General features: G+C 42.6%; 2 protein-coding genes across 14 annotated transcripts in view; one reads left to right on the top strand and one right to left on the bottom strand.

The window, feature by feature from the left end:
- The window catches only part of LOC139562702 (cytoplasmic polyadenylation element-binding protein 3-like), a 70,623-nt gene extending 68,676 nt beyond the window's left edge, over positions 1-1,947 (bottom strand). For 4 of the 5 annotated variants that reach the window (XM_071380637.1, XM_071380638.1, XM_071380640.1 and 1 more), the window contains exon 1: positions 1,795-1,947. In XM_071380637.1, the coding sequence (XP_071236738.1) occupies positions 1,795-1,834 (40 nt within the window). In that variant the 5' untranslated portion in view covers positions 1,835-1,947. Of the gene's footprint in view, positions 1-90; positions 220-1,794 lie in introns of those variants that run through there. The other variant, XM_071380639.1, reaches the window with a different exon arrangement.
- LOC139562703 (E3 ubiquitin-protein ligase MARCHF5) overlaps positions 451-27,225 on the top strand; it is a 49,877-nt gene continuing 23,102 nt past the window's right edge. For 2 of the 9 annotated variants that reach the window (XM_071380644.1, XM_071380647.1), the window contains exon 1: positions 453-603. In XM_071380644.1, the coding sequence (XP_071236745.1) occupies positions 536-603 (68 nt within the window). In that variant the 5' untranslated portion in view covers positions 453-535. Of the gene's footprint in view, positions 604-2,016; positions 2,405-3,752; positions 3,775-5,069; positions 5,153-27,225 lie in introns of those variants that run through there. The other 7 variants (XM_071380650.1, XM_071380645.1, XM_071380649.1 and 4 more) reach the window with 6 other exon arrangements.

Here is a 27,225-nt window from a genome sequence, read left to right as displayed (position 1 = left end):
CAACTGTACAGGTAACGTTATCACCAAACAAACACCGCAACAGCATGCACACCCGTGTCGGTTTACTGTTTCACATTAAATAAAATTTACCTTTATCGTTCACCCTTTGGGACTCTGTAAATAACGCTATTTCTGTTTGCCTCGCCTGGGTTAAGATATGACAAATGAGTTACCCTTCGTGCGGAGGTAGTCAGCAGTTGCTTAAACAGCTGATCGACTGCGGCGCATGGATGAGGAGGCTTCAGGGAAATGTAGTTTATTCGTGTAACTTGTCCGGAATGCAAAGTTTGGTAAAAAACAAACAATTGTTTTGGTCAGCTTTTGTTTTGCATGTAGGCCCATGCATTTTTTGCATTAAATGAGGCTAGTATTTAAAGAGGACTTTTATTGACTATCATCATTAACCCATTCATAACCGGTAAATAGGGTTAGTGTTCCCAAGGCCATATCTCAATGTTACGGCGCTTGTTTACGAGGCGGCGGCCTGTGCTGATTAGCTATCTAGCGTGCTACAAACACCTGTGTGTAAGCGTAAATGGGGAGAAAGTGTAGTTCATTAACTTGTGGCGAACACAGCATATGGAACTGTGCAAATCTGCTACAGTAAGTGCATCTGTTTTATTTTAAAGATTATTCCTCACTGATATGAAAGATAAGGGCCATACGTTTCAAACCATTTCGCAAGCAAGCGATTGACGTTTCTAAAACCAGTAAAACACAGCGTCAGAATTGTAGTTCATAGACAGCCGTGGACGAAGCTAACTGCTAAAAACCATAGAGAGGGAGGTTTTCGTGCGCTAGATGTAGCTAGCGGATAGTAATGGCTAATGTGATGCTCCATTAGCCGTTTAAGAAATAAGGCCCGAGGAGGCCATATACCACGGCTATACCTTATTGCTATTATAAACTGGTTACCAATGTAATTAGAGCAGAAAAAAAAATGTAATGTTGTCATATGTGGTATATGGTCTGATATACCACGGGTGTCAGCCAATCAGCATTCAGGGCTCGAACCACCCAGTTTATAATACCTCCTCAATTCCTGATTTGGAATTCAACCAGTGTCTTCTAAACGTTCATGTCTAGTTGCAAGGTGTCATTTAAATTTAGAAAATGCTACATTAAAAATGAGATCAATTTTTTTTGCTCCATTATGTAATCCAGCAAATAGTATGCCACTATTGTTTATTTCAAATTTTCTCTCACTGATCGAGACAGGTGGGTGTCAAGACATGCAGCACTTTGGGGTGGACACCCACCTGTCTCAATTAATGAGAATATTTGAATGAGATAAAATGGCAGTGTACACATTGTTGGATTATTTCATGGAACAAAACATTTAACTGAGCAATTTCTAAATTCAAACAATGTCCTTGCAACTAGACATGGAAGTAGAAGACATATCTTGTCTTCCAAGTAGGAAATTGAGGAAGTATTGACAAGTTGGTAAAACATTCTGTGCTAAACCAAATGGTATATCTAATAACGCTTATCAGCCAGCTGGAATAGAGTAGTCTGACTTGGCGATATTTTAATAGTTACATTAGACGAGGCTTCTTTTCTTCACCTACCACAGACCCATGTAATTAAGGGGGAAAAAAATGTATCCCAGAACACATTTGCCCAATATCTTCCATGGCTGCTAAAACTGTTGAAACATTTTGCAGTCATTTTAACCAAGCAAATTTAGAGAATAAAGATACAACTGAGCCATGAAATGAGATGCACTCATATGCACTGCCCGAAGCTTGTGGCGTAATAACGCTACAGAACGCTATAATAAATGCAACCTACCGCAATACGAAGTATTCTGTAGCCATATGTGTATCTTCATGATGCTCGTCTTCCCAAGTAGGCTTGGTGCCTCTTAGGTAGGTCCGCCTGCACAAGTTAGAGCATTAATTAGATATTTATTTGGCAACATGAAGGAGTAAAAGTCAGGTCGGACTACATATCCCAGGCATCTTGTAACTGTGATTTCTCAGCCTCTGACGGGCTTGTTATTGTTGGTGACGTAATACGCATCAGAAGTTCCCGTGCGTTACCTCATAGAGAGAGCCAGTCATTTGAGTCAAGCGGTCGCGCCGAAGCGTTAAAAACTAGTTTTTAGCAAACTATTAAACTGAAACCGTAGATGAAGCATCGAGATGTAATGCATTAGTTATGACTGCAAAGGAACTGGATTATAGTTCAAGTTTTAGCTAGTTCATTTCGGTTAGACAAGTTAGCCGGCTAGCTAACGTTAACCTCTTCGTCTTCGTGCCAACAGAAAAAGCCTCGCCGCTTTCAACAAGGCCTAGCTAGCTAGCTACCTAACCTACATATGTAATTAATACTGTTGTTTTACATTTATTGGCCACATGTCGGAAGAGAGCGCATTGGTAATGCAACAGAATTTGGACAGGTGAGTTGAGTTTACCTTTAGCTAGCTACCTAACCAGTAGCGAAGCTAGATTGTAACGTTAGTTGGCTAGCTAGGTGGTCCTTGGATTCATGGTTAATAACTTTACAAATTCTTACCTTGTGGCAAGTATTGTAGTTCAGCTAGTCATATGTTGCACGCTATAGTCATTGTTTCATGGAGCTAGGTAACTAAAACCATGTGTTTGGATCAGTGGGCTGGACCATCATCAGATGTGAGCTGGTGGGGGGTTCACGCGAGATATATGGCCATATCATCACGCAACCTCCCTTTTTGGGCGTTGATTGACTACTCAGGGGACTGATTGGGATTTTGTAGTGTCAAGGTGGTGGAAAACAAACACAAATTAATTGCCTGTTCAAATGTAGCCTTTCATTAAGGTGTGGTGGACCTGTACTACTGCTTTGCCTTTCACACTAGTCAGGGATTGCCAGGGCCGCAGCCCAGACCTGGGTATGCTCCAGTCCTGAGTCTAATAACAAGATGCACATTTATTTTGCATGTGCAATGTGTACATTGAACATCTTACTCACCTCGGCTCACAATAAAACACAGCCTGGGAAAGAACATACCCACCCCAGAACAGAGGTAAACCAGTTAAAATCTGAAGTTTGCCATAATGGCTGGTCTACTACAATATCACTAAACCCAATGTGAAACGCTAATGGAAATGCTGTTTTAAAATAGATTGTGCTTTTACATTATAAAGTTCAATATGAACTGGGATCCCAAGGCAGCAGCTACTCTTCATGGGGTCCAGCAAAATTAAGGCAGTTATATATTTAAAAAACATTACAATACATTCATAACAGATTTCACAACATATTTACTGTGTTCCCTCAGGCCCCTACTCTATACCACATATCTATAACACAAAATACATGTGTGTGTATGTTATGTGTCTGTTTGTGTTGCTTCGCAGTCCCCGCTATTCCATAAGATTTATTTGTATCTTCTTTTTTTTTTCATCAAATTTTACTTCTTGCGTAAGTTACTTGATGCGGAATAGAGTACTGTGTGCCTCCCATAAACACATTTCAGGATATTGAGGTAGCTAGTAATGCTGGCCTTAACACACAAGTAAAGAGACTGTTTTAGGTCAGCATCGAACGTCCTAAAGAGGAAATGGACGATGTGGAATATATGTCCAAAATTGAGACTGAGTGGTAGGTCAGGCTATATTTTTAACTCACTCAGTGGCCAATTTATTAGGTACTACACCCATCTAGTACTGAGTTGGGCCACTCTTTGCATCCAGAACAGCCTGAATTCTTTGGGGCATGGAAACATTAGGAGTGGAACTCTGTGGGGTCGTCTGCTGCAATCGCACATCGGTGACAAGGACAGATGAGGTGTGTGTTCCGAGATGCCGTTCTGCACACCACTGTTGTACTGCGCTGTTATTTGTGGCTTGCACAATTCTCATCACACTGTTTTCTCCCACAGGACTGCCACTAACTGGATGTTTTTTTTGTTTGTCCCACTATTCTTGGTAAACCTTAAACACTGTTGTGCGTGAAAAGCCCAGGAGGACAGCCTTTTCTGGGATACTGGAACCGGCACGCCTGGCACCGACGGTCATGCCACGCCCAGTCGCTTAGGTCACACGTTTTGCCCATTCTAACGTTCAATCGAATAGAAACTGCAATGCCTCGATGCCTGTATGCCTGCTCTATATAGCAAGCCACTGCCACGTTACTCGCTGTCTGTAGAAGCTAACCATTTTTGTGAATGGGGTGGTGTACTTAAACTGGCCACGGAGTGTAGATAGGCCTAACCGAGCAAACATTTTTATCTGGTATGTCAAGTTAACAAAACTGTTCTATACTCTGCTCTGCCTAAACAGGTGTGTTAGGCCTAGTTTTTAAACGTTTTGTCTAATAGGCCTGTGTAGGCTTGGGTCAAGTAAGTTAATTTAGCCATACTGGCCATTGTTTGTCAATGCTGTGGCTAATCATTCTCACCTCAGAGGCCATGGCAACAAGCTTGCTTGACCTTCAGAGAGAATCTGGTATTCACTATGAGTTAGTCATCATGGTGCTATGAAGATTGAAATGGACCTATCTGTAGCAGCCAGCTACTCTTCATTCCTAAAGAGGATGCTTTTCTGTCCTCTTTTTGCATCTCAAACAAACGTTACCCAAATTGTTATTTGGGGGATGTCATTCATTCACGTCATCAAAGACAAGTAATGTTACCATGTTCTAATAACCTAGAGGTTCTGATAACCTTCAGGTTCTATGGTTTGTCGGTGTTAACGCTGTTTATCTCAGGCAATCCCCTTTTAGACCTTAGCCTATGTCCTATCCTTGTGTTACCAATGTTTTCACATTGACTGGAAAACAAACTTATTGCCAAAGTTGTTGTATTACTTTAGGCCTACAGTACATGCCAATCAATACTCCGTTGTTGTCTTTGATCAACGTTCCTTCAGTTGAAAAAAAGGGCCTATAACGTAGATTACTTTCCATAGAGGTTTTAGGCTAAACCTTGCAATCGAAGCTCATCTAAAATTTAGAGACCTGTGATGAATGCCGTGACTATGGATTGTGGTGGTAATCCAGAGGGAGTTATTGATTTGCTCCGGTTGTAGAGCAGGCCTGTTGTTTGTCTCCTGACCTTGCCAGCGTTTTATTTTCCGCTGTGGGCTGTATTTGCCAGAATGTCCCTGCTTGCATGCCATAAAGCAAATTCGTTAACTGCTTTGGGCACAACAAGTGAAGTGCACGGGTGAGTTGTTTTTCGTTAAAAAAAATATATATAATAATTAGTAGCCCTGTGCTAAAGCATGTGACATGGCACATTTCATCATTTGATCTTTTGGAATGTGAAAACATATATTTTTTTTAGATGACAGGCCTAACTTTTGTGCAGTGGAAGGAAGCCTCTGCGATTGCTAAATGTGTAACAGCTCTGCATGCCGCTGCCTTGCCAGGGCTCTACGCTGACATTTGTTACAAGGAGCACTTGTTCTCAAGAAGAAAAATAAATGCACACAAAGAAAAATATTTGAGAAATGAATGTTAAGAATTTCCAGCAATTACAAAATACAGGGTTTAGAAGCACCAGAATTATATATATTTTTTAAAGATTGAGCCTAACCTACATTGGGTCTAGGCTTATATGAACCCTCGCTACTTTTCAGGCTCATCTCCTGAAGAATCTCCCTTTCTATGCTACCAAGTGTTTGCGTACTACTGGTAAAGTTACCACAAATATTATGATACGTATCATCTATGGTTACTAGGTTGTTAGTTAGCTAGCTAATGCTGTGTAATATGCCTGATCAAGGTTAGCGGCTCGCAAGTCATTTTAGAACGGGCCGCGACGTTGGTTTATGCGTATAAAATGCGGTGCTGCCAATCTGCGATAGAAAGAAAAACACGTTGCACCGGTGTTATGGGTCAACATTTGGACGGTTTGGGCTCGAAACAAGCTGTTTCTGGGCTCTACAGTGTGGCCGTTTTACTTGCATATGCGCCTAAATATTTTTCTGTGCCACCTGGCATTTTGTATTTAGAAATATTAAGGATTCTGGCTTTATCTAATTTTTCATTGTGCGCCTAACATGCTCTTTGTAAAAAAATATCTATATATATAATAAATAAATAAAAGTCAGTGTAGAGCCCTGTGTTTTCTCTGTAGTAATGGTGCAAGCATGACAGTCATGAATCTGCAGCCGGTGTATTCTCTATGGCAGTCAGAGGTGCACTGGTGCTCCCAAATTAAAATTCCATGCTAAATATTTTGGGGGCATAAGCTCAGAGCAGAGGCATTAACCCTGAGTTTGTTTGAAGAAACCGATGGCAGGAAGATGTATGTCACGTTCCCCTCGTTTTAGGCGGTTGTGTTTGTTGCTCTATCAGTGACAAACACACGGCTCCACATGTTCTTGTCTGGGCCTGACACTAGCAGCTGGTTCCCCCTGCAATGCAGTGTTTCACGAACGGAGGAGGGAGACACTCGCACACACGACCTCCATGATTCTCTACCCTTTTATTTTGGTTGGGCATTAGCCATACTACGTTATCGTTTTCCGTTTCCATCTTTTTTTTCTGTAATTATGTCATACAATTCATATCTTGTAGACACTGGACAGCAAAATGTGATTTTGATATTCTGAAGCAGGGGTTCTTTAAACTTTTTCAGCATGGGGCCCAAATGAGAAATTCTGTGTTTTCATGGGACCCAAGCTTATGAAAATATGAAACTATGCGTAAATATTGGTACATTTCATTACCCTTATGCCTAAAACAAATGCAATATTGACAAAAACAAATAACAATGAAATGAAATACCCATATAATTAGCTATTCATGTTTATTTTCTCCATTCTCTGTTTTAAAGTACAGTAACTATTTGTTTATTCTGAACTGGAATAAACTGATCAAATCACACCGGTTGAAGTTTTCAACAAGCATGTCTATTCTGGACTCAGGTTTTGACAGTGCAACATGGAGGTCATGCTCAGCGTTGAGTCTGTTTTTGTACTTTTTTTAAAAGTATGTCAGAGTTAAGAATCGTGACTCGCATAGGTATGTGGTGCCGGACTGGATCAGAACATCGACTGTTTTCTCAGTCAGGCAGGAGACCACTTCCTGCTGTAGATTACCAACCCAGAACTGTGTGTGTTTGCCTCTAAAAGCATTTTACTTCAATCAGTGTATTCTAGTTCAGAATAAAAAAAATACTTGTTTTTCAACAGCAATAGTTGTAATTTAGATCTGTTTACAACAATTTCTTCAGTAAGATGTACAGTAGGCCTGATCATTTTGTCTTCATCTGTATTTACTGTTACTTACGGTTATCAGTAGCTTGCTTTGGCTAACGTTACTGTAGCTATTAGCTGTGTACAAGGCCAGGGGATTGTTTGAAAGAGAAACTCACATCTGCTAGTATGAGAGAGTACTCCTTTATGACAACAATGCCTTGCTAGCTGACTGACTTTTCCACTGTCGAAGCACTGTTTCCTGAAGCATCCTTCCCTGTTCTGAAGGAACTCCCTGTGTTTACCCTCATGCTGTGGATGTTTGGACAGGACGTGTCATTTTATTAATTTGTTCGTTTTGAGAAACTCATTACTAAGCACTTCCCCGCACAAAACACATTGTGGGCGCCCCTCGTTATTTCTCAAAGTTTGTATGAAACCAAGAGAGACTCATCGCTGTATTTTTTATTTATTTAACCTTTATTTAACTAGGCAAGTCAGTTAAGAACACATTCTTATTTTCAATGACGGCCTAGGAACAGTGGGTTAAATGCCTTGTTCAGGGGCAGAACGGCAGATTTGTACCTTGTCAGCTCGGGGATTCGAACTTGCAACCTTTCGGTTACTAGCCCAACGCTCTAACCACTAGGCTACCCTGCCGTCCCGAGGGCGTTTTTTTAAATTTGCGTTTCATGACAATGGCGCTCAGTCAGAACTTGTGGCTAGCTTGAGTCAATTGATGACAGTGGTGAGTGCTGGCGAGTGGGAATGACAAGTCAGTGGCTGACAGCACATCATCTGCTGCTGAACGACAGCGCTACAGTGTGTGGGTCGCGGAGTGATCTTCAAGAAAACCAGGAACTTTTTTTCTGCAGTTAACGGCGAAGCAAATCTCCCACTTGCGCAGCTGCCAAACTGAGCAGAGACCACTGCTAAGCAGAGAGTGCACTGAACAGTGAGTGCAGTTGTACTTGGCCAAATCAATTCGAGTAATCAATTATATACATTTACTCTGACACGTTGCGACCCACTACTTTAAGAATGTTCTAAAGTCTTTGCTTTTGGTTGTTGTGACTCCTGTTTGAGTTTGGAACAATGAGATTTGGGGGGGAGAGTCGTGAAATATGAGCTGTGGCTAGTCTTGTGGCTTTCCCTGGGGAGCGAGCATTGAAGGCATACTCATAGGTTTGGGTTAACTGGGTACGACCTCTAAGCCAAACAGTAAAATATAGACTCCTGCGGATTCACAGTGTAACTTGGGCCAGTCTGACTGGAAACAGATGCCAAATGGCAAGTCCCAGCCTGACACTTTCCCTGCTGTTCGATGCAGGTGGCAACAATACACAAGGGTCATGGAGTATGCGCTTGATTGAGTAGAGGTAGGCTACACAATGTTGTTATGGAGTTAGGTTAGTAGTAGAAGACAAGTGTTTTGATTTGTCAGATTGGAGTAGGCCCAACCTAAGGATTTGTTTGGAGTTGAGGTAGGTCTAGGCTAGATGTTACTTGTTTGTTGTGGAGTAGAGGTAGCCCAAGCATGTTTTGTGTGTAGAATGTATTAGATGCAGACTGAGTCTATTTGTTATGGGGTGGAGGCACTAAGGCTGTCAGACATGCGGTTGCCCCCGGACCTTAACCTTCATTGAAGACCTTTTGTGGGCCAGGATCCGGTCGCCTGCCTTTGTGCTGCGGAACCTCCAGTTTTCCCACAGTCACGTGACCGCCGCTGAGTGAAAGGAGCCTTTGTGTGAGTGGCTCTGGCCCTTCTTAAAAAACAGAAGCATGACTTGTGAGATGAGGTAAAACTAATCGTACCATCACCCTCGTCTTTGTACCGGACTGTGAATCACTCCATCGTGCACCCCATCTCTCAATCAAGTGTGCCTTTTCACTCCCCCTTTACCCTATATTGAGAAATGGTGCGAAAAAAATGGTTGTAGGTTAACTTAAATCATGGGAGTTGTTGCTGCGTTCTTGTTATTTTCCTGCTGGTTGTACACGAACACAATTGTCCAATAGTGCTTAGGTTGCTGTGTCGCAGTAGCAACATTCTTTCAGCCCTGGCAAGGAGTGTTGGGCTTGGAGTGATTAAATGCTGTCCACTACTAGTCACATCCCAAATCTCACACACAGACACGTGACATGACTTGAATGGCCCCGTTACCACAGTAACCTCCCGCCCTTAAAGGTGCAGCTGAACATTTAGTCTCGTCTGATATTTTGGTTAAAAGGCCAAGGTCACAAATGTTTTTATTGAGCAATATACCACATTACTTCTAAATATAGATGTTGTATGAATGTTACAGGCAGGGTCCTGAATGTTCTTCAGCTGGTGAACCTCATCTTGTGTTGGGCAATAGCAGCCGGTCTGGCAATACTCCATGACCTTGGACTCATAGACTCTGCACTTTGGCTTTTGCCAGCCCTGTGCTGTCTTTTCCTCTTCTGAGTCTGATGTTAAGCTTGTTCCCTGCTGAAAGCTTTCATCCATTGGGTCTATAGGAATCTGTACTAGTAAAGCTGGTGTCAAGGTCAGAAGCGGCACGATTAGTCTGTAGGACAAACACTAACTAGTCAGGGATTAGCCACGTTTGACTACTTTGTCTCCATCAAGACACACAAGGTACTATATCTACCCATCCCCCTCGTGTCAAGAGATCATGCATACTAACCTTCACACACAATACCCCCCCCCCCCTTAACATACCAGTCAGTTACCAACACCATCCCCTCCAATTTAGACTTCTAGCTTTGTATAAACGATCAACTAAGCCTCCATAATATAGAGAACTACATTAGAAGTGATAAACACACCAACTATGACAGGAGGACACGGACCAAGCTCCAGTATATTTAGTTGCTCATGATGGAGTCATGGAAATATTTAGCAAAGGTGACTTACACTAGTTCCTGGTGCTGAGCTTGATGCTGCTGCATGCAGATGTTGATGGGATCAGACATTGTAGCAGCAGTTCTACGGGTTCGACAAGCCAAACCCAATTAATATCGTTGGTCACGAATGTTTGATCTTGAACAGAACTTACAACATCAATCAACATCTCCCAATCAAAATTGTACTGCCAGAAGTACAGAAAAGAGTGGGAGTCTGTCCCTGAACAACTATCAAATCAATTTGAGTACCGTTATTGTGTATTCTACGTAATGGCACAGTTTTACGTTATCACGCAATGATATCACAACGTCATTTAGCAACAACTCAACCTGCCTCCAGCACTTACCCTGAAAATTAGTCGGCAACACTGCAACCAACTCTCTTATTCCTGCCTCTAGGCAAAAATATACCCCCTACTCAAACTGAGTTCTGCTTTAGTTCTATCGTAAAGTATCGTAAAGTAAAACCAAACGTTCCAACTCTCTCTACTCCAAAATGTAAAAGTACCAGGTACTTCGCTAAGTTTATAACGTATGTCAGTCAATCCATAAGAATAAAAACATTTCGATGGACACAACTCTATCGTAATTATTTCTCCGTTTTATATTTTAGAATTCATTGGATTTAGGCAACTGTCTCTTCTATGATTCAGTCGTATTTAAATACGATTCCATTCCCAATACGTTATTCCAGCGGACCATTTAGGCAAGACACCTTATTCCATCGAAATCGACTCGCTATTATTTAGAATGGATGAGTCTTTCAATTTAACCTAAACAAGCTATTCAAACGTTCAATTTATATCCTATCCAAACACTAGCGACCATATCTTTTCCAGGCAAAACATATCAATATTTGATTTACAATCCGAATGAATTTTAGTCTGTTGGTGCATAGTCTTAGATGCGAACCCGAGTCTCCCGCGTTGTAGGCAAGAGTTCTAACGCTGCACCACCAACACTATTGACATGACGACAACTCCTCGCGAATAACCCTATTTATAATTAGTCGTAAAATCAGTCACGTTCTACCGAGACAATTCCCAGAAACTTGCCCTAATTTTAAGGTCCAAGCGTTTCTCCAACGATGATTCTCCTTACTCTCTCTCTCCCTTTCCTCTCTTGACTTTTTTTTTTTACTCGGTCATAATGTTTACAGGTCGCCCGGGAGTGTAAGGCTCCATGTCCTGTCTCATCGCAATTAAAACCTTTTCTATCCTTCTTGGTTAGACACTCTCGGTTATTATGTCCTGTTTTGTTACAATATTTACACTGTGCCTCACAATCCCTGGCAAAGTGCCCGCTCTGGCTACAATTATAACATTTATCATTATTTCTATCTGTCCCCTTTCCTCCCTTGCTGGAAGGTTTCCATCCCTTTTTGTCATTGTTTCTCTCTGCTATCTCACCTGGAGTAGCCATCAAGTATTCTGCTCCTCTCAACTTTTTCTTATTCAACTTAAAGCTCGCCACTAAACTTTCTAAATCTCCTAAATTCTTCCATGCCTGTATTCGGATATATCATTCCTTCCACCGCTCTTTCTACATCTCTATGTGTCCTCACTCTATATACTTCTAGAATGGGTTCCTGTAGGTGTTTCTTCTTTCTGGAAACTTTATCTATAGAGGTGTCTTTCGATTGGACATTAGATCTCACCCGTTTACAATTTATAAGCTATTTTCCAAGGGTCGTAAGCCCTAGTTAACGGCATATTTGTTCCTTGGGACGTTTGACGTTAATATCTCGTATCTCACACCGCTATATTAGGTTTCTATCATATCTCTTATGTATCTACTTTTGTGATCTATGTGTGTGCTTTATATGCTCACAATCTATGTATATCTCTTCTTAAAACTATGGTCTCTTTTCCCATTATGTGTATGCACTGTATTATATGTTTCTTCTTTCTGGAAACTTTATCTATAGAGGTGTCTTTCGATTGGACATTAGATCTCACCCGTGTACAATTATAAGCTATTTTCCAAGGGTCGTAAGCCCTAGTTAACGGCCTCTTTGTTCCTTGGGACTTTTGACGTTAATATCTCGTATCTCACACCGCTATATTAGGTTTCTATCACAGAACCACCAATATACCCTGAATCAGGTTTTGAATATTAGCTAGTTTACTCTGGTACTTCAGATACCCTAAGTCGTTTCGGACCTAAGTCGCTGAGGACTTCTTCTCTCCTAGGTGGCTCTACACCCGATTCCTATCTTCCAATTGTATAGATACTTCATTCCCTTTAAAACTTTTCTCTACACAAAATTCTAAAGATAGGTCACCAGGTAAGAATGCCTACTTCTAGAATTCCAAAGATCAATATCCAAACCATACAAGAATCAAAATAAATATTTATCTAAATGCAGTCAATGTCAATTCCCCAAAATTCGTAAATAAAGATTACTAACCTTCTCTTGTAGACTGGGAAAAGCAATGTATGTTGGATCTCGTCACCAGCTCTGTCGTGTACCAGTTCGCCACTGGCCTGAAATTAACCCTCAACTCAGAGGTCAGGTCTTTGTCTTACGGATCTTAGATCCGCCCGTGCACGGTTTTCAGCAGTTCCCTGGGACGACAGAGGCAGATATTGAGATCCGGCTCGAAGGACCAATTGTTACAATAATTTTGTTCTCAGTTGTTCATAATACCCAATTGAATTAATTACTCAGCCTGAAACCCAGAATTTGTAAGAAACTGGTTGAAATGAATCAGGCGGAGGCCCAGCTACAATTGTCAGGAATGTTTATTTAGAGAGCTCTGCTTATCATTTCCGGTACATTGGTCTATATACCTCACATTTCGTCATAAACGTCCCTCCTCCTCTCAGATACAATGGCAACATAGTTCACAATTCTTCTTCTCATACATTGCCATCTGTTATACAATCTACTACAAGCCCAAGGTCTCTCCCGTCCCTGGGTGGGGAGACTTCCATCCCTGTTATCAGTTTCACAGTGGTCACAAGTTGTCTGCCACAGTTCCTTGCCTACTAACAGTCCCTCTTTCTTATGGACAAACATTCTTCATCAGACAGAGTATAATTCTGTTAGTTATAGTTAAATGTATACATTATTTAGTCATTATTCATAAAAATCCCATAACAACCTTTGATTGGGATCTGTTTCCCTGTTTGTGGGTGTTTGAAGGATCTACATTTATAAGTGCCATTGCATTGAGCACAGCCATTACACTTATAATTTCCATCCAGTAGGGGCGCAAATAGAGGTTGTTCAGGAATATCTTGGGGTGGTAAATCAGAGTGTACCAATTGGTCTCTGAGATTTCTGCCCGGGGAGAATACGACCAAGGGATGGTCAGAAAACACATTACCGAGACTATCATCGGATTTTAGAATGTGCCAATGTTTGTGAACAATTCCCTTAATTTGTTCAGAGCACTTAGAATAGCGGGTAGTTAGAACACAAGAATGCGTCTTTTTGCGAGACTGACATCTGCAGTACCAACTACAGAAGAGTCTCGTGGGTGTCGTAGAGCAAAACGGTCGGACGATACAGACTTTTGTCTCATGGTCTGACAAACACCTAACTGGGCCACCTTCCAACGCAGATGCGGATGATCGATGCTGTGGATTGAGCCTATGCAAAATTATATCTCTATCTTAAATTGACAGATTTGTATGGGGATTTTTAATTTATGTTACTTAGATTGACGCACAGATTAATGGACATATACAATGAAAAAGCAGCGATGACATTATTTGACAAGTGTGGTCTAATTCAAACCAGTCTCTTGTTTCAAGCCTTTGTTGGTTATTGGTTCGCAGGCCTAATTTCTTTTGAGTTGAGACCTGACTGGAGCTTTTGGTCAGTGCCATTGTTTTGTTTGAATGTTTAGGCTGTAAAATTGGGCATTGGGACTGTTTTGTAGTGTTTGTCTTGTCGTATGTTCTAATGTTTGTAGGACTGTTTGTGTTATTTGCTAAGCGAGGCGAAAGCGAGCCAGGGGTTCGGGTTTTGTGACGAGGATAGCATTTCGCCAGTTGTGGCTTGTCATGTGGAGGGGCAGCATTACGGGAACTGGAGCCAGTGTATCTGGGGGAGCACCCACGCTCGCCTTTGTTCCCCACGGCTGTGCTCCTGTGGAGACATCTGTCTACCCTTCCAATCAGCTTCCCGTCCTCCTGTTTCATCCCTCTGTCTCTCTCTGCTGCCTCTCAGCTCAGGTTCTACTAATCTCTTTCCCCCGGCCAGTCACAACGATATGCTCATGGCGTCAAAAGCTAGGTAGATTTTATAACCGAAAATGGCTACTCTGTGACTGGATGCTCTGTGAATCTGGATTAGGAATAACCTCCCCTGGGGTGGGCTATTTTTTGACCTCCCCTGATTTTAGGGTGGGAACCCAGCTACAAACAGGCATTTGACCCATTATATCCACCGTAGCTAACCGTACTGTAACCGTAGTTACAGGTAATACAAGAGGACTTGTAGTGCAGCAGGTTGTGGACAACCCAGCAGTGTGTCGTTTCACATTGTGGAGAGGAAATGAGTGGAAAGAGTCATAGTGGGAGGATGGATGAGGTTAATATGAGGATGGTAGAGCAGAGGAAGGAGGGTTAAGGTCAGACTCTGTTTCGCCACGTGGCCCCTGTTCCTCTGCAGGCCCACGCACCCGACCCCTAGGCTCCACTGAGCTCTCCCTCATGTTTTGTTCACCCCTGGAGGATGGAAAATCAGCCAGGTACTTACCTAGTTACCTGAGCAAGCGACCGAGACAGGCCCCCCCTGCAGCCTGGTAACAGAGCACACCCTGGGCTGGAGGATTATGACCGATGGCCAAAGATTTGCCATCCATTATTCAAGCCTAGTACCAGGCAGGTTTAATTATACATGGTGGTATTATGGGATTTTGATCAGCCATGTTAGACTAGGGCTGGGCGATACAGCCTGAAAATCATATCTACATTTTTTATTTTTTATTTATGGCTGAATATTTACGATATCTAGATTTTTGGGGTGTTATTTCTCTAATCTTTGTACAATTAAAGGTGAAATACACTATTTCAAAAAGTCAGCAATAATCTAATGAATTCAGTTCTTGTTAACTTATACCTAGGCTAAATACAGTATAAGCCTTCCACAACCATAAGACTCACTAATAATGTAATTATTTTATAAAAAAGTTTAACCTGCATTTTTTTGTTGTTGCAGTAATTACTGATCTGGCTTTCAAGTCGGTCTATGAAAATTAGCTTTTTGTTACAAATTTAATTAGAACCATGCATAATGCACATTCACTATTTGTAGCGGGCATGATAGAAAATTAACACAGGTCTCATGAACAATCTCTCAAGCACAAGCCCACTTGCTAGTGAGTAGCCAGAGTCTTTTTATTTAAAGTTTATCCAACTTGGATCTATTTGCTAGGTAACAAAGCAGAACAGTGGAATTGTTATGAACACACCCTTCTGTCCGTCACCAACTGTTTGAACAGTATGCTAGCCTTTCCACTTTGTAATTACTTCTATGCTTGCTTCGAGGCGAGTAACACTGAAGCATGCATGAGAGCATCAGCTGTCCCGGACGACTGCGTGATCACACTCTTCGTAGCTGATGTGAATGTTGACCTGTTTAGAGGTCTTACTCACAAGGCCGCAAGGCCAGACAGATTAGCAGGACGTGTACTCAATGCATGCGCTGTCCAACTGGCAAGTGACTTTACTGACATTTACAACCTTTACCTGACTGAGTCTGTAATACCAACATGTTTCAAGCAGACCACCATAGTCCCTGTGCCCAAGAACACTAAGGTAGCCTGCTTTTATGACTACCAACCCGTAGCACTCACGTCTGTAGCCATGAAGTGCTTTGAAAGGCTCGTCGTGGCTCACATCAACACCATTATCCCAGAAACCCTAGACCCACTCCAATATGCATACCTTCCCAACAGATCCACAGATGATGCAGTCTCTATTGCACTCCACACTGTGCTTTCCCACCTGGACAAAAGGAACACCTATGTGAGAATGCTATTCATTGACTACAGCTCAGCGTTCAACACCATTGTGCCCACAAAGCTCATCACAAAGCTTAAGGACCCTGGGACTAAACACCTCCCTCTGCAACTAGATCCTGGACTTCCTGACAGGCTGCCCCCAGGTGGTAAGGGTAGATATCAACACATCCGCCACGTTGATCCTCAATGCGGAGGCCCCTCAGGGGTGTGTGCTCAGTCCCCTCCTGTACTCCCTGTTTACTCAGGACTGCACGACTCCAACACCACCATTAAGTTTCCTGATGACAGAACTAGAGGTTGACCCATTAATCGGCATGGCCGATTATTTAGGGCCGATTTCAAGTTTTCATAACAATCGGTAATCTGCATTTTTGGATGCTGATTATGGCCGATTACATTGCAATCCACGAGGAGACTTCATGGCAGGCTGACCACCTGTTACATGAGTGAAGCAAGGAGCCAAGGAAAGTTGCCAGCTAGCATTAAACTTATCTTATAAAAAACAATCAATCTTAACATAGTCACTAGTTAACTACACACAGTTGATGATATTACTAGTCTAACTAGCTTGTCCTGCGTTGCATATAATCAATGCGGTTTCTGTTAATTTATCATTGAATCACAGTCTACTTCGCCAAACGGGTGATGATTTAACAAAAGCGCATTCGCAAAAAAAGCACTGTCGTTGCACCAATGAACCTAACCATAACATCAATGCCTTTCTTAAAATCAATACACAAGTATATTTTTTTTAACCTGCATATTTAGTTTAAATAAATTAATGTTAGCAGGCAATATTAACCAGGTGAAATTGTGTCGCTTCTCTTGCGTTCAGTGCAAGCAGAGTCGGGGTATATGCAGCAGTTTGGGCCGCCTGGCTCGTTGCGAACTGTGTGAAGACCATTTCTTCCTAATTAATTTGCCAGAATTTTACATAATTTTGACATAACATTAAAGGTTGTGCAATGTAACAGCAATATTTAGACTTATGGTTGCCACCCATTCGATAAAATACGGAACGGTTCCGTATTTCACTGAAAGAATAAATGTTTGATAGTTTCTGGATTTGACCATATTAATGACCAAAGGCTCGTATTTCTGTGTGTTCATTGTATTATAATTAAGTCTATGATTTGATAGAGCAGTCTGACTGAGCTGTGGTAGGCAGCAGCAGGCTAGTGAGCATACATTCAAACATCACTTTCTTGCGTATATGAAATACAAATGGTTTAGAGAGAAATAGTCCTATAATAACTAAAACCTCTTAACTGGGAATATTGAAGACTCATGTTAAAAGGAACCACCAGCTTTCATATTTTCTCATGTTCTGAGCAAGGAACTTAAATGTTAGCTTTTTTACATGGCACATATTGCTCTTTTACTTCTCCAACACTGATTTTGCATTATTTAAACCAAATTGAACATGTTTCATTATTTATTTGAGACTAAATTGATTTAATTTACGTATTATATCAAGTTAAAATAAGTGTTAATTCAGTATTGTTGTAATTGTCATTATTATTTATATTATATATATTTTTTATGGCCGTTTTAAAAAATCAACCCTTTTTTGGGTCCTCCAATAATCGGTATCGGCGTTGAAAAATCATAATCAGTCGACCTCTAGACACAACAGTGGTAGGCCTGATCACCAACAACGATGAGACGGCCTATAGGGAGGAGGTCAGAGACCTGACCGTGGTGCCAGGACAACAACCTCTCCCTCGACGTGATCAAGACAAAGGCGATGATTGTGGACTACAGGAAAAGGAGGACCGAGCACGCCCCCATTCTCATCGACGGGGCTGTAGCGGAGCAGGTTGAGAGCTTCAAGTTCCTTGGCGTCCACATCACCAACAAACTATCATGGTCCAAGCACACCAAGACAGCCGTAAAGAGGGCACGACAAGCCCCCTCAAGACACTGAAAATATTTGGCATTTGTCCTCAGATCCTCAAAAGGTTCTACAGCCGCACCATCGAGAGCATCCTGACTGGTTGCATCACTGCCTGGTATGGCAACTGCTCGGCCTCCGACCGCAAGGCGCTACAGAGGGTAGTGTGAACGGCCCAGTACATCACAGGGGCCACACTTTCCACCATCCAGGACCTTTATACCAGGCGGTGTCAGAGGAAGGCCCTAAAAATTGTCAAAGACCCCAGCCACCCTAGTCATCGACTGTTCTCTCTGCTAACGCATGGCAAGCTGTACCGGCGCACCAAGTCTAAGTCCAAAGGCTTCTCAACAGCTTCTAACCCCAAGCCATAAGACTCCTGAACAGCTAATCAAAGGGCTACCCAAGCACCTTATTTACGCTGCTGCTACTCTTTGTTTATTATCTATGCATGGTAACTCTACCGACATGTACATATTACCTCAACTAACCGGTGCCCCCGCACATTGACTCTGTACTGGTACCCTCGCTATTGTTATTTTAATGCTGCTGTTAAATTATTTGTTACTCTTATTTATTTTTACTTATCTTTTTCACTTAACACGTTTTTCTTAACTTCTTAAAGCATTGTTGGTTAAGGGCTTGTCAGTAAGCATTTCACTGTAAGGTCTACACCTGTTGTATTCTGAGCATGTGACAAATACAATTTGATTTGACTATACAGCTAGTATATCAGTCTTTGGCTAAAATGCTGGTTGCGGTACTGCGATGCCACTTGCGACAAATTGAGCATTCATTTTCCAGAATCAATGTTCTTTGATACTCAAAGAACATTGCTGTGTGTACAATTTGAGCAGTTGAGACTTAGAAAGGTTAACTTCTCTATTACAGTAAAATGTGTTTCGGTGTCTACATTGCATTCAGGAAAGTATTCAGACCTCTTGTCTTCCACATTTTGTTACGTTACACCCTTTTTCTAAAATGGATAAATAGTTTTTTTCCCCGTCAATCTACCCACTAGACCCCATAATGACAAGGTAAAAACTGTATCATATTTACATAAGTATTCAGACCTTTTACTCAGTACTTTGTTGAAGCACCTTTGGCAGCGATTACAGCCTTGAGTCTCTTCTTAGGTATGACGCTACAAGCTTGGCACACCTGTATTTGGGGAGTTTATCACATTCTTATCTGCAGATTCTCTCAAGCTCTGTCATGTTGGATGTGAAGCGTTGCTGTACAGCTATTATCCGGTCTCTCCAGAGATGTTTGATTGGGTTCAAGTCCGGGCTCTGGCTGGGCCACTCAGGGACATTCAGAGAATTGTCCCGGAGCCACTCCTTCGTTGTCTTTGCTGTGTGCTTAGGGTCATTGTCCTGTTGGAAGGTGAACCTTCGCCACAGTCTGTTAACCTGCTCCAGAGCTCTCAGGACTTCATCAAGGACCTCTCTGTACTTTACTCCGTTCATGTTTCCCTCGATCCTGACCAGTGTCCTTGCCACTGAAAAACATCCCCACAGCATGATGCTGCCACCACCATGTTTCACCATATGGATGGTGCCATGTTTCCTCCACATGTGACGCTTGGCATTCAGGCCAAAGAGTTCAATCTTGGTTTAATCAGACCTGAGTCCTCTACATGCCTTTTTGGCAAACTCGAAGCAGGCTGTCATGTGCCTTTTTACTGAGGAGTGGCTTCCGTCTGGCCACTCTACCATAAAGGTCTGATTGGTGGAGTGCTGCAGAGATGGTTGTCTTTCCTTCTGGAAGGTTCTCCCATCTCCACAGAGGAACTCTGGAGCTCTGTCAGAGTGACTATCAGGTTCTTGGTCACCTCCCTGACCAAGGCCCTTCTCCCCCGATTGCTCAGTTTGGCTGGCCTGCCAGCTCTAGGAAGAGTCGGGATGGTTCCAAACTTCTTCCATTTAAGAAGGATGGAGTCCACTGTGTTCTTGGGGACCTTCGAGGCTGCAGAAATTGTCGTACCCTTCCCCAGATCTGTGCCTCGACGCAATCCTGTCTCGGAGCTCTACGGGCAATTCCTTCAATCTCATGGCTTGGTTTTTGCACTGACATGCACTGCCAACTGTGGGACCTTTTATATAGACAGGTGTGTGCCTTTCCAAATCATGCTAATCAATTGAATCAAGTTGTAGAAACATTTCATGTAGGGGTGCACCGATATGACTTTTTGGCCTATACCAATATCCAATATTTTCAGTGCCAAAAAAAACGATACCGATATTTAACATTTTAGCGGCCTTTTAAGCATTCTAGTACAGTAAAATAGTTGACACACACACACTGACCGAAAAGTTATTTTGTTGGCATTTACATCCAATTACCAGTAAAACCTAATCAAAACCTATTTATTTCACCTGCTTGCTGTGCTGTTTCGTTGTTCATTTGTTCAGTCTCAACCAGGATTTCATCATGCATGTCAAGCAGTGAAGTTTCAGCTCTGTCTGTCCGTGGCCTCTCTTCCTTGGTGCGCACTGTCACTGTCTGTTTCCATCTCGTCTAGCTGTGTCTAACATCGCATGTAAACCCTGTTTCTTGTCTGCATCAAAGTAGTGGTCCTTGTACCTAGCATCGAGCATGGTGGCGACACAGTAAAGAGGCTGAGAGAATTCCACCGAATCGCTTGTTCACAGCCTCGAGTACTTTAGCAAGTTTTAACCCCGCAGTCTGTGTCGGCAGTTTTGTTGAGCAGGCGTTTCAATGCCATGACAGAGGGTATCACGTCTGCTGCAGACTCCGTTGATGAGCTTATTTCTCTAGTTTGTTGTTCAAATGGAGCTAGCTAGTGTGTTCATGTTTCCAGGTTTCAAACATGTTCTCAAATGCTATTGAAATGGCAGCAGCGGTATGAGAACCAGCACATTCTTGTGCATGCAATCCTGCTTTCCTCAGTATGAATCCTGGTCGACCCACTGTGCTGTCAGACTCCGCATGCTCATGGTCCAAATGTCAGTCGTGAAGCTAATCGCTCAGGGATGTGTGTTTCAACAATACTGTGTAACTCTGGTAAGGGCAACAACAAAAACATCTCCTACTTGGTAGTGTGTACCAGGGCTCGAGGTGCTCAACCAGTCGGCGAAAGCAACATCATCCACGACAAAGAACTGATTGATTGTAGGGCTGGGCGGTATACCGTATCTTACTATAACACCCGTTTTGATGTGACACCGTTCTATGGGCTACCAGCTCTGATGCACACCACTGCACTGTAGGGAGACGATGTGGAGCAAGTTGTGGCTTTCATTCGCACCACTGCTTGCTCTGTGTAACGTCTAAACAAATATCCTTTTTGGAGTGGCGGCAATAATTTAGCAGTGGCAGTGCGCACACTACGGTGTAGAGGTCGACCGATTTATGATTTTTCAACGCCGATACCGATTATTGGAGGACCCAAAAAAGCTGATACCGATTAATCGGCCTATTTAAATAAATATTTGTAATAATGACAGTTACAACAATACTGAATGAACAATGAACACTTATTTTAATTTAATATAATACATAAACTCAATTTAGTCTCAAATAAATAATGAAACATGTTCAATTTGGTTAAAATAATGCAGAAACACAGTGTTGGAGAAAAGTGAAAGTGCAATATGTGCCATGTAAAAAAAGCTAACTTTAAGTTCCATGCTCAGAACATGAGACCATGTGAATGCTGGTGGTTCCTTTTAACATGAGTCTTCAATATTCCCAAGTTTTAGGTTGTAGTTATTATAGGAATTATGACGCGTTGAGTATTTCTCTCTATACCATTTGTATTTCATATACCTTTGACTATTGGATGTTCTTATAGCCACTATAGTATTGCCAGCCTAATCTCGGGAGTTGATCTTGAAGTCATTAACAGCACTGTGCATATTCTACATTGTAGAAAATAGTACAAATTAAAAACTCTGGAATGAGTAGGTGTGTCCAAGCTTTTGACTTGTAAATGTGATCATACTTGATTCTTTTTTATTCACAAATGCGGGTGAAATGCTCCCACTGTGGAGCCCTGACCAAATCTACCCGTATTTGGCAGGTGGCAGGGTGTTCATTTTAGGTCCTGTTGGTGATTGAGTTGGAGACGTGCGTGGCCGTGCAGTCATGGGTGAACACGGAGTACAGGAGGGGGTTGAGAATGCACCTCTGTGCTGTCCCTGTGTTAAGTATCAATATGGCAGAGGTGTTGTTGCCTACTTTCACCACTTGGGGATGGCCCGTCAGGACTTCGGGACCCAGTTTCTACGGAGTCTATTTGAAACCAAACGGGAGGTGAGGGAGATGACGAATTGAATTTCGAGTTTCAATTGAGTTTTTGGTGGCGAGGGAGACTAAGTGAGTTAATAACGTTTTTTGTGACAATCCGCTTTGAAATCATCATTTTGCATTATGGTTTGCATATTATCATAAAGTACTAGGGTAGTGAATTCACCTGTAAGCTAGTAAATATCGTCTTGCATTGTAAAAGTCTTCTAGCCTGTAAGGACATTGTTTTGCGAACCGTAATGAAGTTGAAACATTTCTACATGCTGTGCTGCAATTATTCAATTGTGTTAATTTCTGTGCAGCATGAATGGGGAGCTAACAATGCAGCCCAGACAGCTCTAGCAATGAATGAGCAGTGGAGCAGGCACTTTGCTTTACATGCTATAAATGGGTGCTCTGATAGACTTGATCCTCTCAATCACGTGAGTCACATTTGACAGTAGTACCTAAAGTGTACCTTTTTTTAATACGCAAAAAAATGGTTTTGGTATACCGTGCAACACTAGTTGGAGGCTCATAGGTTGCAAAAAGCCCGTTTTGGCCTACTCCCTGGCTGAGCTGAATACAAGGATAAGGAGGAGATGGCCTATTTAAATTATGGCTTGGCTCCGGATCAGAACACAGCTGTCTGAATGTCACGGCAGAGGGAGACGATGATGCTCTGACTCCACCCTCTCTGCTTCTGCTGACTAGAACACAGGTGTTATAATATTGCTCTACAAGATCTCTGGTATATGAGGAATGCAGTGGAGGCTGCTGAGGGGAGGACGGCTCATAATAATGGCTGAATTGGTGTCAAGCACGTGGTTTCCATGTGCCTGATACCATTTCATTGACTCCATTCCAGACATTATTATGAGCCATCCACCCGTCAGCAGCCTCCACTGGTGGTATGAGTAACAAAGGCACACACACCGTATCAAGCATGGAGCTACAGTGCATTCGGAAAGTATTCAGACCCCTTGACTTTTTCCACATTTTTTTTATGTTACAGCATTATTCATCAGTGGATTAAATCGTTTTTTTCTCTTCCATCAATCTACACACTACCCCATAATAAAGGAAAAACAGTTTTTTTGAAAAAAATAAAAACATACTTTATTTACATAGGTATTGAGCTCAGGTGCATCCTGTTTACATTGATCATCCTTGATGTTTCTACAACTTGATAGGAGTCCACCTGTGGTAAATTCAATTGATTGGACATGATTTGGAAAGGCCCACACCTGTATATAAGGTCCCGCTGTTGACAATGCATGTCAGAGCAAAACCCAAGCCATGAGGTTGAAGGAATTGTCCATTGAGCTCCAGGACAGGATTGTGTCGAGGCACAGATCTGGGGCAGGTTACCAAAATATTTCTGCAGCATTGAAGGTCTGCAAGAACACAGTGGCCTCCATCATCATTCGTAAATGGAACAAGTTTTGAATCACCAAGACTTCCTAGAGCTGGCTTCCCGGCCAAACTGAACAATCGGATTAGAAGGGCCTTGGTGAGGGAGGTGACCAAGAACCTGATGGTCACTCTGACAGAGCTCCGGAGTTCCTCTGTGGCGATGGGAGAACCTTCCAGAAGGACAACCATCTCTGCAGCACTCCATCAATCAGGCCCTTTATGGTAGTGGCCAAACTGAAGCCACTCCTCAGTAAAAGGCACATGACAGCCCGCTTGGAGTTTGCCAAAAGGCACCTAAAGACTCTCAGACCATGAAAAACAAGATTCTCTGATCTAATGAAACCAAGATTGAACGCTTTGGCCTGAATGCCGAGCGTCACATCTGGAGGAAACCTGGCACCATCCCTACGGTGATGCATGGTGGTGGCAGCAACATGCTGAGGGGATGTTTTTCAGTGGGAGGGACTGGGAGACGGACGTATCGAGGGAAAGATGAACGGAGCAAAGTACAGAGAGATCCTTGATGAAAGCACTCTGGAACAGGTTCAGTCCCTCAGACTGGCGCGAAGGTTCACCTTCCAACAGAACAACAACCCTAATCACACAGCCAAGACGACACAGGAGTGGCTTGTCTCAATGTCCTTGAGTGGCCCAGCCAGAGCCCACACTTGAACCCGATCGAACATCTCTGGAGAGACCTGAAAATAGCGGTGCAGTGAATACATATGTCAATGTGATATTTCAGTTTTTTTATATAAAAAAAAAAAAAAACTTTTTTTTGTTTTGTCATTATGGGGTATTGTGTGTGATTTAATCAATTTTAGAATAAGGCTGTAATGTAACAAAATGTGGAAAAAGTCAAGGGGTATGAACACTTTCTGAAGGCACTGTAAACCAGTAGGCTAAATACTTGTAGGCTATAAGAGACAGACTAGTTTGTCATCCAGTCTCCATACACATCAACAGGTCTTATCTCTGGGTGCTGCTATTGGTTACGTTCTTCCTGCATTGATCAAATAATCATGATGACCATTGTTTTCTATTAGGTGACGGTCGCATGTTTGCGAAAAGACTTGCTGGTCTCTTCCCTTTGCAAATGGTCCTAGACATTCTGATGCGGTCGGCCTTGTAGGCTACGCTTGTAAAAAAGAGTAGGCTGCCTACCCTTTGACGCTGCTAGGTGTGTAGGCATACACAGCATTTCAGTTAATTTTGCTCACTTAGCAGATTCTTTGTTATTGATCTTGTTTGAGTTGTGCACAGTCACTGCACCAGAGTGTCTCTGCTCTGTATTCCAGGGTACATTTATTCAGTCTACTGTCTGAGAGCAATCTTTGATCAATACACTACACTGTTATCGGTCCCAAGAGCTAGGCCTAGCCTAACAAAATATAATTTTTTCCAAAATCAACCCCAAGTATAAAAGCCTGTGTTTTAAGGAGGTGACTTTGTTCTGCTGACTGCCCACTTTCACCGAGTGCTGTCCCCATGAGGCCATGGCTGAGATTACTTTACTTGGCCCGGGGCTTTCGACAGTGTACTCACAAGCTTTTTACCTTTATCTCAGATGTAGGGGCATTTTATTTTTTGAATCTTCAGCTGCAGCGCACACTGTGTGTGTGTACATACATGCAGTGTATTCATACACCTTAAATGTTCCACATTTTGTTATGTTACAGCCTTATTCTAAAATTGATTAAATTGTTTTTATTTTGGCCTCCCGAGTGGCTTGAGGTGTTATTAAAGACCCGGGTTCGATCCCTGGCTGTGCCGCACCTGGCCACGACCGACCCACACAATTGGCCCAGCATCGTCCGGGTTAGGGGAGGGTTTGGCCAGCCGGGATGTCCTTGTCCCGTCGCGCTCTAGCGACTCCTGTGGCGGGCTGGGTGCATGCACTCTGGCACGGTTGCCAACGAGCAGTGTGTCAAGAAGCAGTGCGGATTTTGCCTCGACCTTTGCCTCTCCCGAGTCTGTACAGGAGTTGCAGCGATGGGACAAGACTGTAACTACCAATTTGGATTTCACGAAATTGGGGTTGAAAATAATAATATTAAACAATGTTTTTTTCCCCCTCATCAATCTACACACAATACCCCATAATGACAAAGCAAAAATGGGTTTTTACACAATTTGCAAATGTATTAAAAAATAAACGGATAAAATAAACACATTTACAGAAGTATTCAGGACCTTTACTCAGTACTTTTTGAAGCACCATTGGCAGGGATTACAGCATCGAGTCGTCTTTGGTATAACGCTACAAGCTTGGCACACCTGTATTTGGGGAGTTTCTCCCATTTATTCTCTGCAGATCCTCTCAAGCTCTGTCATGTTGGATGGGGAGCGTCACTCCACAGCTATTTTCAGGTCTCTCTAGAGATGTTAGATTGGGTTCAAGTCCGACTGGCTGGGATACTCAAGGACATGCAGAGACTTGTCCCGAAGCCACTCCTGCGGTGTCTTGGCTGTGTGCTTAGGGTTGTTCACCCTAAGGAAGGTGAACACCCTGTTGGAAGGTGAACCTTCGCCCCAGTCTGAGGTCCTGAGTGCTTTGGAGCAGGTTTTCATCAAAAATCTCTCTGTACTTTGCTCCGTTCATCTTTCCCTCAATCCTGACTTGTCTCTCAGTCCCTGCCGCTGAAAAACATCACCGTAGGGATGGTGTCAGGTTTCCTCCAGACGTGACGCTTGGCACTCAGGCCAAAGGTTTCAGTCTTGGTTTCATCAGACCAGATAATTGTGTTAATCATGGTCTGAGACCTTTGGGTGCCTTTTGGCAAACTCCAAGCGGGCTGTCATGTGCCTTTTACTGAAGCGTGGCTTCCGCCTGGCCGCTCTACCATAACGGTCTGATTGGTCGAGTGCAGCACAGATGGTTGTCCACAGAGGAGCTCTGTCAGTGTGACCATCGTGTTCTTGGTCACTTCCCTGACCAAGGCCCTTCTCCACTGATTTCTCAGTTTGGCTGGGCGGACAGCTCTAGGAAGTCTTGGTGATTCCAAACTTCTACCATTTAAGAATGATTGAGGCCACTGTGTTCTTGCGGAACTTCAATCCTGCAGAAATGTTTTGGTTACCTTCTCCAGATCTGTGCCTCGACACAGTCCTGTCTCTGAGCTCTACGGGCAATTCCTTTGACCTCATGGCTTGGTTTTTGCTCTGACATGCACTTCAACTGTGGGACCTTATATAGACAGGTGTGTCTTTTTCTAAATCATGTCCAATCAATTGATTTCACCACAGGTGGACTCCCAAGTTGTAGAAACATCTCAAGGATGATCAATGGAAACAGGATGCACCTGCGCTCAATTTTGAGTCTTATAGCAAAGGGTCTGAATACTTATGTAAATATGGTATTTCAGGGGTTTTTTGTAAACATTTCTCAACCTGTTTTCACTTTGTCATTATGGGGTATTGTGTGTAGATTGAGGGGGGGAAATTATTTTCATGAATTTTTGAATAAGGCTGGAATGTAACAAAATATAGGAGTCAAGGGGTCTGAATACTTTCCGAATGCACTGTGTATATGTATATACAGTACCAGTTCAAGGGTTTTTCTTTATTTTACTATTTTCTACATTGTAGAATAATAGTGAAGACAGCAAAACTATGAAATAACACATGGAACCATGTAGTAACCAAAGCAGTGTTAAACAAATCA

This window comes from Salvelinus alpinus, chromosome 32, assembly GCF_045679555.1.
Source record: "Salvelinus alpinus chromosome 32, SLU_Salpinus.1, whole genome shotgun sequence".
NCBI lineage: Eukaryota > Metazoa > Chordata > Actinopteri > Salmoniformes > Salmonidae > Salvelinus > Salvelinus alpinus.
The sequence above is the reverse complement of the archived record's forward strand: the minus strand, read 5'-3'. Positions and strand labels throughout refer to the sequence as shown.